Here is a 15,554-nt window from a genome sequence, read left to right as displayed (position 1 = left end):
TACTTTGAGTTTTTTATATTTCTGATGAACATAATTGATACTTCCACTAGACACGTGTCCTGTAAAGATGACACATCCACCCCTTTTGAGAGTGCCACGTTTTAAATTTCTTCAGTTCACCGCAAAGGGGATTTTATCTGAACATAAATATCCGAGTTATCAGTAAACAGGGGAGTGTATTCCATGCACTGACAGTGCATAGGTACTTGCAATATGAAAGGATTCAATTTTTTATATATTAAAATATATAAAGGGGTGTGATTAAATGAGTGGCTGTTATTTTTTTTTAGATTAAAATAACTGACAGTGCACTTGCACTGTCGGTGTCGGTGCATACAATCCTCTCCACAGCTCTAAAAAGAAGAAGAAACCTATCACTAGTGCACTGTCGGTGCATACAATCCTCTCCACAGTAAACAGCTCTAAAAAGAAGAAGGAACCTATCACTTATCTACAGAATAATGCATCGGGAAACGAGTTAGGAGGCGAAATATTAGAAAGACATTCTTAACTCTTCATAAGAAATCTATCTATTATGTTTCAAATATAGAAAAAAGAAAAGAAACAATATTACCAATTGAGAGATAAGAGATAGGCAGAGACTAGAGCAGTATAGATGAGAAATTTTAAGTTGTTCATGAACTAAATTCACATGTTTAACTAAATACATGGATAATATGAAGAAAAAACTTTATTTTTTTTAATTATTTTATATTGCTTGATAAAGAAAGGTAAAAACTTTGAGCTTTGTTAAATTAAAGCATTAAACTTCTTTAGATTATCATATCTAAGTGATGATTTTCTAAATTCATATCTCATATTAGGATAATTAGTTTGTCAATCTTAAAAGTCTAAAGCCTAAAGCCTGAGGCAAGACGACGGCCTTAAGAGCAAATGCACCGCACTGATCTTGGACGTCCAAGACCAGCCAAAATGGCAAAAAATGACAAAGCTGCAATGCACCGCAAACTTGTTGGACGATCAGATGCCTTCCCGACCAAGCCCAATGGCAAGTCTTGGACTTTGACTTGGTCGACCAAAATGGCACATGGGCCTCACATGGAAGGTGACGTAGGGTAATGGCGGTTGATCACTTTTGTCTTGTAGTTAAACATGGTGGGATTAAATATGTTTGAATCAGCTGCTTTTGTTCCAACGGCTATATCTGGGGCTGCTTTTGTACCATTGGATTACATTTATAAAAAAACAACCATTGGATTAAATAGTGAATGATTGAGAGGCATTGACCTTGCCTATTTGGGGTGCATGAAAAAATTGGGAGACAAAGGCAATATTAGTGAATAGTGCACAAATGGGAGGCAAGACCTTGCCTTTTGCCTTTGCCTATTGACTCTTGGGGTGCATTTGCTCTAATTGCCTTGGCTAAGGGACGACCCTACAGTCCCTACTACACTTATTTTGACATCAATAGTTTAATCAGGTGTGGTTCAAATCTTAGTTGAAAAATTAAAATATTATATATTCAACAGGTAAATATTCAACTATTAGTCTAAACATCCTTTTTAAATAATTTATTAGGAATACCGCATATAGAAAATATAGAAGTGCAATCACTATGGAATTTCAAAGAAGCTAAGCTGAACCACATGAACATTCAACAGTAATACCCTTTTTCACTTTGATGTTTTTTTTTTTTTTTATGATTATGTCAACTCATGTATGGATCAACGAAATTACACATAATGACTTACCCCTATGAAGATGTCAAAAGAGTTGTTACCTAAACAATTCAACATTTTTAAAGGTAAAAGGCACATCCAAACCTACCCAACACAACCGGCAAAAATTTAAGGCGCACAGGAAGTGCAGGTATTGTTAACGACATGACTCAAACTTGAGTACCTAGTACCTACGAATTCTTGCTCCAAAAATAAAAATTCTAAAAGAAAAACAATTAAACCAAAAAAAAAAAAAAACCTAGGCCCATTGGGAAGCCCAAACTTTGATGCTGTTGAACACTACAATGGTGCTCAAAAATTAACAATTAAATTAGAATATCAACATAATTCAAAGAAGACCACATTTATACCCAAACTTCAATCAAATTAACAAAGAGACCACACTCCAAATCCATACAAAATCTGAAAAACAAAATACGAAAATTTATCAAACAAATACTTATTACACAAAAAATAAATAAAAAAGAAGAGGCAGTTGGAATGTGCGCGGGCTTGGGAACCCGTCCACATTCAATGCTCTCAAGAAACTGTTGAGGGCTCAAGATCCCGACTTTGTTTTCCTTATGGAGACAAAGAAGAAGAAGGCTGTTATGGAAAGGTTAAGTAGTAAATTGGGTTATGTCAATTGTAGGGCAGTGGAAAGAACAGGGAGGCAAGGTGGAGGCTTGGTTTTTTGTTGGAAGGACACGGGGAACGTTACGGTGATTGATGCTACAAATGGGTTCATTGATGTACTGGTTATGCTTGATGGTAAACAAGTTAGATTAACAGGGTTCTATGGGAGCCCGGAAACAGGAGAGCGACGTCATTCTTGGGAAGCACTCCGGCGGCTGTCACATTTGTTTCCTGGAGTGGCTTGGATTGTTTTCGGCGACTTTAATGAGATTACTAATAATGACGAGAAGAGTGGGGGAAGATTACGACCTGATTGTCAGATGGATAGATTCAATCAAGCCATTAATGATTGTTGTTTACAGGACGTTGAGTTCTCGGGTCCAAAGTTCACATGGAGTAATGGCATGGTGCATGAGAGGCTAGATAGGGGATTATTTAATAATGAAGCGGCTACTGCTTTCCCTAAGCTACATGAGTTTCATATTGACGTGGGTGCAAGTGATCACTTGCCAATTATCTTTGATTTGATGGGGGCTGGCCTACCAAAAAAACAAAGGGGGCAGAGGAGATTTTTATTTGAAAGCTTTTGGGTAAAGGAGGAAAGGTGTGGTGATATTATTAAAGAGGTATGGGAAGATCAAACTTGGGCCGAGGTCAACCTTGTCACAAGATTAAAGAAATGCGCGGAGGAGTTATCCTGTTGGAATAAAACGGTGATTGGACACGTACCCCGCAAAATTGCAGAACTCAAAGTTTCTCTACAGAAGTTTCCGATTGATGTTCAGAATGAGGTTGACAGAAGCCAACGTAAGTTAATTAAAACCGAGCTGGAGAAGTATGCTGAAATGGAAGAGACTATGTGGAAGCAAAAGTCTCGAATAGATTGGTTGCAGGAGGGAGACAAATCTACCAAGTTCTTCCATGCTTATGCAAAAAGTCGTGGGCAGCGAAATAGGGTGGAAGGAATATCGGATGAGAATGGTGTTTGGTGTGAAGAGTTATCTGATGTGCAGAATGCGTTCATTTCTTATTTCACAAAGTTATACACTACTGAGGGTTGTGCTAATATTGAATTGGTCCTGGACAAGATCCAGCGACGAGTATCCGATGAAGTTAACTCTAAGTTGTTGAGAAGATTTGAACGGTGGGAGATCGAAGTTTCTTTAAGGCATATGGCAGCACAAAAATCTCCGGGCTTTGATGGAATGTCGGCTTTGTTTTACAAGACTTATTGGTCTATTGTGGGAGATTCAGTTTGTGACTTTTGTTTAGGGGTATTAAATGAAGGGAAGGATTTTGGTGATTTTAATCATACTCTGATCTCCCTTATCCCGAAGTGTTCCAGTCCCAAGCACGTATCAGAATTTAGACCGATTAGTCTTTGCTCCATTGTTTATAAGTTGATATCCAAGACAATTGCTAACCGGCTCAAGAAGTTTTTACCGGAAATTATTTCTTGTACTCAGAGTGCCTTTGTACCAGGAAGGAATATCCAAGACAATGTTATAGCGGCGTTTGAAACTGTTCATACAATCAGAGTACACAGAAGAATACTGTGACCCCCAAAATGGTACTTAAATTGGACATTAGCAAAGCATATGACAGGGTGGAGTGGGATTTTCTGAGGGCTGTTATGTTGAAGCTAGGGTTTGCGGAGGAGTGGGTGAATTTAATTATGAAGTGTGTTAATTCGGTGTCCTTCTCGGTACTTTGGAAAGGACAACCGGTGGGGTGTTTCAAACCAACGAGAGGAATACGTCAAGGAGATCCAATTTCTCCATATCTTTTTCTCTTTGTTTCTGAAGGGCTTTCAGGGCTTCTTCATCATGCGGATTCTACGGCTCTTCTTAATGGAGTGAGAGTGGCCCCCAATGCACCTTCCATATCACACCTGTTATTTGCAGATGATAGTCTCTTGTTTGTTAATGCAACGGTATAAGAAAGTGTTGCCTTGAAACAATGCCTCCTCCTTTATGAGTGTGCTGCGGGCCAACGTATCAATTTTCAAAAATTTGCTCTTTCTTTCAGCCCTAATGTCTCTGAGGATGTGAAGAAGGACGTGCAAGCGATATTAGATGTACCACTAGTTGATTTTCATGAGAAGTACCTGGGGTTGCCAACAACAATTGGCAGGAACAAGACGGATGTTTTCAAGAAGCTGAATGAAAGATTAGATGTTCATCTCCAAGGGTGGCAAGGAAAGTTCCTCTCAAAAGCGGGTAAGCTTGTCCTAATTAAAGCTGTAGCTCAGGCTATTCCCACTTATTATATGAGTGTTTTCCGGTTACCTGTTGGAGTTTGCAAAAAAATTCAATCTAAGGTGAGTAGGTTCTGGTGGGGGAAAGGTGGTGATGTGAAAGGTATTCACTGGTGTCGATGGGATAAGCTATGTAGCAAGAAGGAAGACGGTGGACTGGGATTCCGGGACTTGAGAGCATTCAATCAAGCTATGCTGGCAAAAACGATTTGGAGGATATTTTGGGGAAAGCATTCTTTGGTAAGTTCTTTGCTTCAAGCTAAATACTTTCCGGAGAATTGTTTTCTTAATGCAACGTTGGGTCGTACTCCATCTGCTATTTGGCGGGGCTTGATGTGGGGAAGGCAGGTGATTGATAGGGGGACACGGTGGCGGATAGGAGATGGGAGAAGGGTGAGTATAAAAGCTGATCGTTGGCTACCTTGCCCGGTCAATTTCAAAGTTATAAGTCCAGTACGCACTACTAAAAAAAATTGCTTTTGCGACGCCTATTTTGCGACGGCAAATTGAGCTTTTGCGACGGCAAAAACTTTTCGCGACGGCAAATTGAGCTTTTTGCGACGGAAAAACAGGCGTTGCAATAGGTGGCGTCACAAAATCCAATTGCTACGGCAATTTTCCGTTGCAAATACTTTTTTGCGACGGTTTTCTCTTGCCGTCGCAAATTTATTGTTTTGCGACGGCCCATTTGCTACGGTGACTTCCGTCGCAATGTGTATTTCAGGATAATCCATGTGGAGGTATTTGCGACGGCAATCATGCCGTCGCAAAAACGAAATTTTTTTATAAAAAAAAAAATGGTGCTAATTGCACCATATTTTCATTTTTAGAACATGCAAAAATGAAGACTATTATACATGCATCTGAAGTTAAATTACAATATCAAATCCATTATAACTCAACCATTGCGGAATAACTCCCCAAATTTCACAAGGACACAACCTCAACACATACTCCCCAGATTTCACATACTCCCCATTGCTAGATGTACAACATTCACAACGCAGAAGGAGACTGTAAAAGTAAAGCAGGATCAGTATAGTTGAACATTATTTCAGCAGAAGTGATACAATTGCCAAGAAGAAAGAAGTAATTACCTATTAAAGAGTTGCACATTAATATATAAGAAAGTCTGAGTGTAGATCTTCTTGACAAGAATAAGAGGCACCTGGAACCCCCAAACCACAATCAATTTTATGCTTCAAGATGAAGAAAATAATGAGACCAATTAAATACACAGAGTGGCAAAGCAACAGAAAACCTGAGTGTATATTGAACTCATCTTGTATAGATAGCCAGTTGATGAAACTGAAGTTGCAAAGCAACAGAAAACCTGAACACAGCAAAGAACGTATCTAAATATACACAGAAGTAAAGATTTCAGAAAGACATCATAATAGGATGCAGAGGAGGAGAGGAGGGGGTGGTTTGATACAAATTAAAACCCGAATCAACACAACTAATCCCTCACAGCAAAGACAACATGCAGGACAATCTTTCTCTCCAAACTTTCCACTACATGGCATATATCTTCCACAACATAGATACCTATATAATAAATAGAATCCACTAGCAAGCGCGCCCGTGCTTTGCTGCGGAAACCACTGTTATATGTATGAATCTATATTCCTACCTTAACAATGTATATATTCACCTTATCAATATTATGGTCCTATAATTGTTGTCATGGCATCTCCCTCCTGTTTTTGCTGATTCCCTTCCTGGAAATAAAACAACATATACCAATTGAGTCATCAAACAATGACCATAACACTGTTAAAAAAAAATTTGAAAAATGAAAAATCAAGTCATTAGACAATGTCCTGTACCTCAAGTTTATTACATGAAGGTTATGAATTTTGTGCAACTATGGCCTCCACCACATAGTGTGATAAATCCAATTCTAAGATGAGTTGCTGAATATAAATACGATACAGAGTAAGTCTTCATTTAGTTAATTGAGTTTTCTATTACATATTTTATCTAGACATATAATTGCTAAATTGATAAAGAATTGGAATTAGTTGGTATTGGATTGAAAAACTGCTTACTCACTGAGCGAATGTTTGTTTATTTGAAAATCTTCAGATTAAAACTAAATTGAATACATAAACCACCGGACATGAAATTGAAGCACAGAAGAAGAAAAATTCTTCAACAAATGAAAGCAATTGCAGCATTCTATCATTGACCCATGATTAGATTCATATATAAATTAATGAAAGATATGAAATTATCGAAGATAAAAACTATACATTGAAGTAATAAGTACACAAAAAACAGCAAATGAAATCAAATGTGCAAAGAACTACAGAACGCCGAGAGAAATTGACCCTTGCTATCTTTGAATTTATCGAAACGCAATCATCTCAAATAACAGTTTGTTAACAGTTTGTATCTTATCTCAATATGTTATTCTTCCTCAGGTATGTGTTTTTTATTATAGTTTGGTTAATTTTGAAATAGATCTATTGTATTTGTGCTTGCTGTTATTGGGTATGACTTCTAGTGCTAGCAATTTTCTGTTTTAATTTGTTTAAGACTTAGAAGAATTACAATAATTGTTGCAGAACTTAATACACTTAACTCACCAAGCAATTCAGAGAATTTAACTAAGATTGACAATGCAGTTAGTTGCAGTCATAACTAACAAATGACAGAATACAGCAAGTAACTAAATGGAGGTAGAACAGGAATAGTGTAAAACAAAGAAATGCATAAGGAACTGCGAATGATTCATGAAAGAACAGTGTCTTTTCAAGGGAAATTATGAGTTAAGTACTCATGGAAAGTGGACTTAGGGGATTTCTTTACAATTTGATTAGAATAATAGTACAGGCATGACGGGGAAAAAGAGATTAGAATCATTTCATTGGGGAAGTTCTTCGTAGCTATGAAGTTGAGCATTTTTGTCCATTCATATATAGTATGCTATATCATCAAAATTTCATATACACAGAACCAAAATTTAGGGCAAATCCGGAAAAGCATAGAACCATTCACTCCAGGAACCCAGAACGCAAATAATACAGAGATTACAAAACACATACAATGAAAACCCGGAATCGATCATTTATAGAAGAGAGTCTATACCTTGACAATTTGATTGAGCAGAGCAACCCAGATTTTCGCTTCTTGAATATCCCTTTCTTTTATCTCCCAGATTTTCATTCTTCAACAAATGAAAGCAACTGCAGATGCTTAATCGACACCAGAATCGCATCGATTGCATCTACAACACAACCGAAAATTAGTCAAGACCTGATCGTTTCTGCTAATCGCAAAGTGGAGCTTCGATCTTTGCCGCCTCGCCGATCAAATCAGTCAGCGCCGCCTTAATGTTCATATGCACGTCTTCCCTATCAGTCCTCAATTCGCCTCTGAATCTCCGTAAGCCCTTCATGAATGCTATCCCTATTCTCAACAGTGCTGAATCTCTAATAGTAACCAAATCAAACCCTAGAAATTTAGAAATTGAGAGAATTGAAAATGGAGAAAGTAAAGGACCTGTTTGGGGAGCATTGAGGCGTGGGCCTTGCTGCCCATGATAGGGCTTTGTCGAAGGAGATGGACTCGATGAAGTGCTTGACGACGTCGGTGAAGTGCTCGAATGTGTCGGTGAAGCGCTTGACCGCATCGGTGACGCCCTCCTCGAAGCGGCCGCCCTAGACCTTGGCCTCCTTGGGCTTGGTGGTGGCGCATTGGAGGTCGAGCTTGGGCATGGGTCTGTGAGAGGAGGGTGTGATCGACAGAGGGAAGGGAGTGGTGGACTAGTGGTCAACTGAGGAAGAGAGGGGTGAGAGTGAGGTGGTTTAAAAAAGTTAGATATTTTTTTTTTGCGACGGTAAGACATAAATGCGTCGCAATTAATAACAAATCTAACTACGGTAAACATCTTCCGTTGCTAATAATAAAAGTTTTTTGCTACGGACAGTTTGCCGTGGCAATTAGTTACCAATTGCGACGGAAATGAATGCCGAAGTAAAAAACCGAAGCAATTGGAATTCTTTTTAGTAGTGACGTATGTTGGAGCATCAAAAGGTGGAATCTTTGTTTACTGCTTCTGGTGGTTGGAATGTCCCTTTGATCAAACAAATGTTTTTAGCTCATGAAACTGAGATGATCCTAAGTATGCCCCTGGGGTTGAGAAGTATACCAGATAAACTTGTCTGGCATTATACCAAAAATGGTGTTTATAGTGTGAAGTCTGGTTATTGGGTTGCAAAAGATATGCAGGTCCAACACGGAGAGTCTATAGCAGGTGGCAGTGTTAATAGAAGTAAGGAAGTGTGGGGAAGAATATGGAGTATTAATGTGCCTCCTAAGGTCCAAGTTTTTCTTTGGCGAGCAATGCAGGGATTTCTGCCATGTGCAGCAAATTTGAAACAGAGGAGGATTTTAGATGATCCGTGCTGCTGGCAGTGTGGAGAGCCGAGGGAGACAGTGCTGCCTGTTTTATGGAACTGTCCGAATGCAATGAAAGTGTGGAAGAAGACTTTTCTAACTGGGGTTTGCCGGGTTTGGCAGGAGCCATCCTTTTTTGACCTTGTGCATCACGTTTTGACTACTTCTACTGAGAGTGAATTTATTTTCTTTTGTTATGTGTCTTGGTGGTTATGGAAGAACAGAAATCTGCAGCGACATGGAGAGAAAATAATGGGTCCCAACGAGTTGTTGCATTCAGCTGAAGATTGGCAACTGAGCCATATGAACATAAGCAGACCGAAAAAGAATGTGATTGGCGTACAATGTCAAAATAGTGTTGCCTGGTCACCTCCTCATCCTGGAAATATTAAATTGAACTTTGACGGGGCATGTGATTCGAAAAATGGAGTCTGTGGTCTGGGGATTGTATTCAGAGATCATCGGGGAATAATGAAAGGTGCATTAGCGGTCCCACAGGTTGGCAACCTCCCTCCAAGATCTGTGGAGGCTCTTGCCTTGTTACATGGGCTTCGGTTTGCTGCACATGTCGGCTTCTCCAACATTGAAATTGAAGGTGATGCTCTATCAGTTATTAATACATTACATGAGAGTTCGGAAGATTTAAGTTCTGAAGGTCACTTAATTGATGAAGTCAAGTCTTTATTACAGTCTTTTCCTAGTTGTAGTAGTAAGTTTGTGAGACGGGAAGGCAATAAGGTTGCCCATCGGCTTGCAAAAGAAGCTTTGAAAGTTAGTCAGCCGTTACTTTGTTTAGAGTCGGGGCCGCAGTGGCTTCATCAGTCTGTCAGTATGGATTTCCAGTGTGAAGTCTAGTTGAGACAATAATTTTGCAAGAGTCACCCTGGTGGTGGGCTATTGCAAGTTATTGATCCACAAATCATTGTAATCGTTTCATTAGTAATGAAGTACCCTTTTGATCAAAAAAAAGAAGAGGCAGTGACTGTGCGACGACGGCGGCGGGGCAAACCGTACGTCACCTCATTCCCACTGTGCCCTAGAATCCCCAAAACTTCACCGTCAAGCAACTTGAACCTCTATAATCAAAACCCCAAGAAACAATTGATTGTAGTAGAGAGGGAGAGATGAAAGTCCAAACGACGCCGTTCGGCTCTTCAAACGAAAAGGTGACGTAGGTGGCATATGATAGTAGCATACGAAGAACACACACCAAATATGATCTCATTGAAGTACTGAACACGCACATACACATCCCTAAGTAAATCTATGAAAAACAACTTTGTCACACACATTTTGATCATATATATTTACGTGTAAGACTTGAATGTTAATCATATTTACATGAGAACAAATTGGAGGCTGCAGCAGACTATGAATCTAATGCCTCTAGTTTACTTACTCAAGCCAACAGTTCGGGAGCAAAAATTGCAATTGAAAAGAAGGGAAAAGAAATTCTAGTGCCAACCTAATTGGCAAATCATTGATTCTATACTTCCTGCTTATTTTTAAAAACTCAAAATTGTTTCTCATGATCCCTCTTGATTTTCTGTCTGTGAAGATGTGCTTGACTGGCTCTTGAGCTGTGGATCACTCATTACTTCCTGCAACAGATGTTTGAAAATTATATGAATAAACTTGTGAAATGAGCTACTGAGTAGCGTCCAAATGGTTCTAAAATATTTCAATTATTTGACTTACCTGTTGATCAGAAACATTGAATTGAATGGTGGAATTAGGACCAGTACTGCCTCCTGATAACAAGATGTTCATATTTTCTTCACCAAGTTCTCTCAGCTTACTTAGCTCTGGCAGTACAACATTGCATAGATCCGGCCTGTCTTTGCGTCTGAGTTCTGCGCATTGGAGTGCTAGCTTTGCTAGCTTTAAGGCTTCTTCAACAGGCCAATCAAGCACATCAGGGTCCAAAACCTCAGCAAATTTGTCCTTCTCAATAGCCCTTTCGACGAGGTGAGTTAATCCCATTGGTGGCCTTGATGTTATCATTTGCAAGAGCATAACGCCTAAGGAGTAGACATCAGATTTCACACCAAGCATTCCTGTCTGTTGGTACTCCGGGTCTATATAGCAGAATGTACCAGCCGTTGATGTCATCAGGTACTGAGTCACATTTTCAGCAACAGCTGGGACTAGTCTGGCCAACCCAACATCACTGATCTTACTTACAAAGTTGTGGTCTAGTAAAATGTTTCCGGGCTTGAGGTCACGATGCACCAAGGGTTCTGGCTTGGTCTGGTGGAGAAAGAGAAGACCTGTGGCAATCTCAGCTGCAATTCGAAACCTGAGTTGCCAAGATAGAGGTGGGCTGTTCCCTTTCCTTTTGAGACGGTCCTCTAAGCTTCCATTGGCCATATATTCATAGACTAAAATGCCATACTCGGGGCAGGCTCCTAGAAGTAGCACCATGTTGGGATGTCGAATGCAGCTGAGAATGTCAATCTGCATTTTATCATGACAAAAGAGGTTATCCATACAAGCTTTCTTACATCTACGTAGTATCAGATTTCGAAGAACAGGTTGTTGGTTTACAATGAAATTGTCAAAGGAAACACTGATATGTAGAACACATAAACTTGGCAAACGTGAGAAAATCAGGTAAACAATATCTAAACCCTAAAGCTATATCAAGTTTTCACTGATGTCACTAGGAAAATTTTGGCATTTACTTGCAATTCTTTCTTATTATGTACTTTTTTCTTTCATTTGAGGAAGACTTATCTTGGAAAATACTTTAAGAAACTAAGTTTGAAAAAAAAAAAAAAATCATATTAACTAAACAAGTTTCTCAGACCCTCACCTCTTGCTGAAACTGTGACCTTCCTTGAGCTGCATCTGGACGCAAGACCTTGACTGCAACTGGTGTGTGATCAAGATAGCACTTATAGACAGGACCATAACCTCCTTCCCCAATTTTTCGACTTGGAGCAAAGTGCTCTGTTGCTGCTTCTATCTCATCAATGCTATATCTCCTGTATTTGGTATCACTGTTGGCTAGATTATTCAATATCTTGCTCATTTCCTCTGCTTCCCTGAGGGCTTTCATTTCTGTGTGTGCTCGTTTTTGTGATTCCAACTCTGCAATTCTCTTAGCAGCATCAGCTGCTTCCATGGCTGCCCTGCACCTAGCTTTTTCTTTCTCAGCCACTGCAATTGCAGCTTCTTGAGCCAGTCGTGCCTCCTCTAGCTTTTGTTCCTCTTCAGCCTTGAAATTGTTCAGCTCCATTTCCTGCAGTCGACTCACATGAATTTAAAAAATACCATGGAATCTTGAAAAGCAGAAAGAAAATTTTTCTTATCATGACCGACCTTCTGTTTAGCTGTAAGTGCTTCTCTACATGCTGTGCTGTACATGTCCATTGTTTGCTTCAGCTCTAGCTTTAGCCTCCTCATCTCAGCTTCAACTTCCTCCTGCGTGAGTTTGAAATCACTATATCATTCGCAAGCAACAATGCTTGACAAGACATTTCTTTAAGAATATCATGTCCTAGCCTCACCAGGTTTTGTGATGACCATGAAGATGATGTTAGGCTGGTGTCAGACACCATCGAAAAATCATTCATAGAATTGAGGTCCCCGAACCTAGGTGCTATAGGCATTGAACCAAAGCTGTGGTCGGAGCTGGTAGATAGCCGCCCTCCTCGGCCTTGATCAATATATTCATACATTACAGATGAAGCACGGTCTGTGCTTGCTCTGTCTGAGCTTATAAATGATATGTCACTTTCAGATTCTGAGAATCCTCCACTCATCCTTCCTTTAGTAAAACCTCCTCCTCCTCTAGCAAATGGCGATCTATTTCCATTCAAGATGATGAGATTAGTCCTTTCGTAAATCACATAGCATTGTCAGTTTAACACGTAATATTACACACTAATTAAACCAGGTTTTACCTGAATGGGTCATCTGGCAAGTTACGAGGCTTGAACGATGGCTTGGCTGCTTGATTTAGAGGATCAAGATATCGCATCTTGAGTTAGTTACTAAAACCAAAATGGATTACATTAAAGATTGATTATTGGGAGAAGCAAACCTTTCAAGTATATGTTGTGTTTAGGTGTTTCAGATACTTTAGAAGCATTCTGCTTATTTAGGGACTCAATGTGGGAAAGTAGTGGAGATCTATATGGGGCAGCACGAGAAGCATTTCGCTCTGAAGAGGGCTTCCCTTTGGAGATGATATATACCGTGCAGAAATCTGGTGCCCCTTTTAAGACACTGCTTGACATACCTGATGACTTGAATCTGCACCAGAAAATATACTGTTGTAACAAACCGAAACAAAAAAAGGTGATATATGAACATAGCCTGCATAAAATGTTTCCTAGTAAACAGAGAGAGAGAGATGAAAAAACAGAATAAAATAAAATAAAACAAAGCTGATTTTTTTGAGGGAAAGGAGGTCAGGTTTTATTGAAGAAAGATGTCTAAAAATTACACAACTTCAGCTGCTAATGCAGCTTGTAAAAAAGAAGGGGAAGAAAAATAAAAAGTCTCCATAGGGAGAGTCCTAGTATGAGCAGCCATCAGATGTGCCACCCTATTTGCACTTCTCTTTGTATGGACTACGCGCAGGTTTGCATAAGCATCCAAAATGTACTCCATATCATCATAAACACGTCCCAAGATGGACAAGTTGCTCCCCTCTCGGCTAAACAATTGTCGATACACCAATTGCGAATTAGTCTCCACAATAGCTGGCAAATAATGATTTGTAACTACAAACTCAATGGCCTGTTTTCAGGCTACAGCTTCCACATGTTCAGGTGATAAAACAAAGCTGATAGCATCAATCATTTATTGTTTGTTAAGGTACTCAAGGTTTGCAATCCCTGGTGAGTTTAATTGTGGAAGTGCCAATTGTGTGTGTGTGTGTGTGTATAAGAATCAATATTATTACTTAGTATGTTGGATTACATGAAAATAAATAAGCAAAATGAGGCAATTACCTTATAAAACCATGCTTTGACGGAGCTCCAAGAACCAGAGTCTCAATTGCAGCATAAGAAACATACTCTGTTAATGCTTTTCCAATATCTGTATCTTCAAGTATGACATCAAGGCATTGTATCTGTAAAGATGAACTTGCATGAGAAACCAATCAATAGGCAGCAAACATTAAACAGCATGTATTGTAAATAAGACGTGAGGCATTTTGCTGCCCCCAGAAGGGTACAATGTGAGATATTCGAAAGTTACATCCTTTCGAGTACAATAGCAGTGGAATGTGAGGAACAGATCTTTGGTCATCTTTTCAAGCTGTTGTTTGTGCGGTGAGCTAGATGGGTTGTTTGAATCATAGATAATGGCATTGGATCCAGCCACTGCACCAAAAGTTGACGCTGTTATTACAAATTTACAAATATAGTATTGCATTCGAAAATAGGAAAGCTAAGAAGGAGAGAGATATCTACATGAATTTGTTGCGTTTTGCCGGTGAATAACATGAATTAGAACAACAGTTTGGCCCCTGGAGAGAATAGACTCAGCTGCCCACCTCAATGCATTTTGGCTCCCTTTGTCCTTGTCTATGGCGACCGCTACCAACCCATTTCCTCCTCCTCCACCTCCTCCTTTCGTCTTCACCGCATTACCTCCTTTGTTATACCACATTGTTTTACAAATTAAAGGTCCTACTCTTACTATGAGGAACCAAATTAATTAGTTCCTAGCTCGGACGTCAGAAATTGGGTACAAAACCAATAATGATATGTACAAGGTGATGAACCTGAGATGATGAGGCCTTAAACAAACCTCTCATCACTTTTGAAACTCAGACCACATCAGTTTTACAAGAAGAGGTGCACAACCCTCTCTATTTTGGGATTTCAAATACAGGCCTTACAATGATAGAGTAGGCGCCAGAAATAGACTAGGACGCGCAGAAGACTTCTCAATGTCTCATTTTCTTATTTTTTTCATTGGTTTTTGCTGTTTACATATACACGGAAATATTAATGATAAATAACGCTAATGGAAAATCCCACTAAAACAGGGGTATCCCAAAGCTATAGGAAGAAAAGGATTTTATCTAAACCCATGAATCTACTAATTTTACTGAACTTCCTGCGCGGATCATTTAAGTTGCCACAGAACAAATTGTCTTTTAAGAAGTGGCAATTTTCAACAAGAGCGCACGACTCAAAAAATACAGAAAATTAACATTCTTGGATCGTTGCATTTCGAGTATGTGTAAATTCATGTTGACACAAAAGCATTAAACAACAAGTGAGCTTTCATTATTTTTTTATTTTTTTTTAGAGAAACGAGAACACTTCATTACTCGGACCTACAATATTATAAAGGGATCTATCACAGTCGTGGCCCTGATAAATTAAGCTTCGCACATATAACATTGTGCTAGCTAGACCTGTGAATCGAAAAGCCACGAGAGAGCTCTGACAAAGCAGGGGAGACCTAGGGTTTGGAGAGAGTAAAGGGATTTCTTCAGCCTATCCGGCGGCGCCCCCACGTCGACCATGGCTCTCTGCCTCATCGACGAGAGGCGGGTGTTGCCGGAAGGGATCGCAGGGATCTTGCTCTGTGAGTCGATTTGCTGGTTC

The 15,554-nt window shown here is 39.5% G+C and overlaps 3 protein-coding genes across 3 annotated transcripts; 1 reads left to right on the top strand and 2 right to left on the bottom strand.

Annotated features, from left to right (window-relative positions):
* Nucleotides 1-3,882: 3,882 nt before the first annotated feature.
* LOC133731126 (uncharacterized) lies at nucleotides 3,883-4,835 on the top strand. The gene is made up of 3 exons (XM_062158577.1): nucleotides 3,883-4,232; nucleotides 4,344-4,635; nucleotides 4,710-4,835. The coding sequence occupies exons 1-3, from the start codon at nucleotides 3,883-3,885 to the stop codon at nucleotides 4,833-4,835; spliced, it is 768 nt and encodes a 255-aa protein (XP_062014561.1).
* A 200-nt stretch (nucleotides 4,836-5,035) lies between these two features.
* Nucleotides 5,036-6,115, bottom strand: LOC133742302 (myosin-6-like). Its single transcript, XM_062169975.1, has 4 exons — nucleotides 6,044-6,115; nucleotides 5,834-5,905; nucleotides 5,670-5,740; nucleotides 5,036-5,586 (listed from the first exon to the last, which is right to left on the bottom strand). The coding sequence occupies exons 2-4, from the start codon at nucleotides 5,852-5,854 to the stop codon at nucleotides 5,442-5,444; spliced, it is 237 nt and encodes a 78-aa protein (XP_062025959.1). The 5' UTR covers nucleotides 5,855-5,905; nucleotides 6,044-6,115; the 3' UTR covers nucleotides 5,036-5,441.
* A 4,139-nt stretch (nucleotides 6,116-10,254) lies between these two features.
* LOC133725598 (U-box domain-containing protein 52) lies at nucleotides 10,255-14,755 on the bottom strand. Its single transcript, XM_062152907.1, has 10 exons — nucleotides 14,406-14,755; nucleotides 14,191-14,315; nucleotides 13,941-14,062; nucleotides 13,025-13,236; nucleotides 12,885-12,930; nucleotides 12,489-12,786; nucleotides 12,301-12,402; nucleotides 11,792-12,220; nucleotides 10,675-11,433; nucleotides 10,255-10,577 (listed from the first exon to the last, which is right to left on the bottom strand). The coding sequence occupies exons 1-10, from the start codon at nucleotides 14,602-14,604 to the stop codon at nucleotides 10,503-10,505; spliced, it is 2,367 nt and encodes a 788-aa protein (XP_062008891.1). The 5' UTR covers nucleotides 14,605-14,755; the 3' UTR covers nucleotides 10,255-10,502.
* Between the last annotated feature and the right edge of the window lie 799 nt (nucleotides 14,756-15,554).

This window comes from Rosa rugosa, chromosome 1 (genome assembly GCF_958449725.1).
Source record: "Rosa rugosa chromosome 1, drRosRugo1.1, whole genome shotgun sequence".
Lineage (NCBI taxonomy): Eukaryota > Viridiplantae > Streptophyta > Magnoliopsida > Rosales > Rosaceae > Rosa > Rosa rugosa.
The sequence above is the reverse complement of the archived record's forward strand: the minus strand, read 5'-3'. Positions and strand labels throughout refer to the sequence as shown.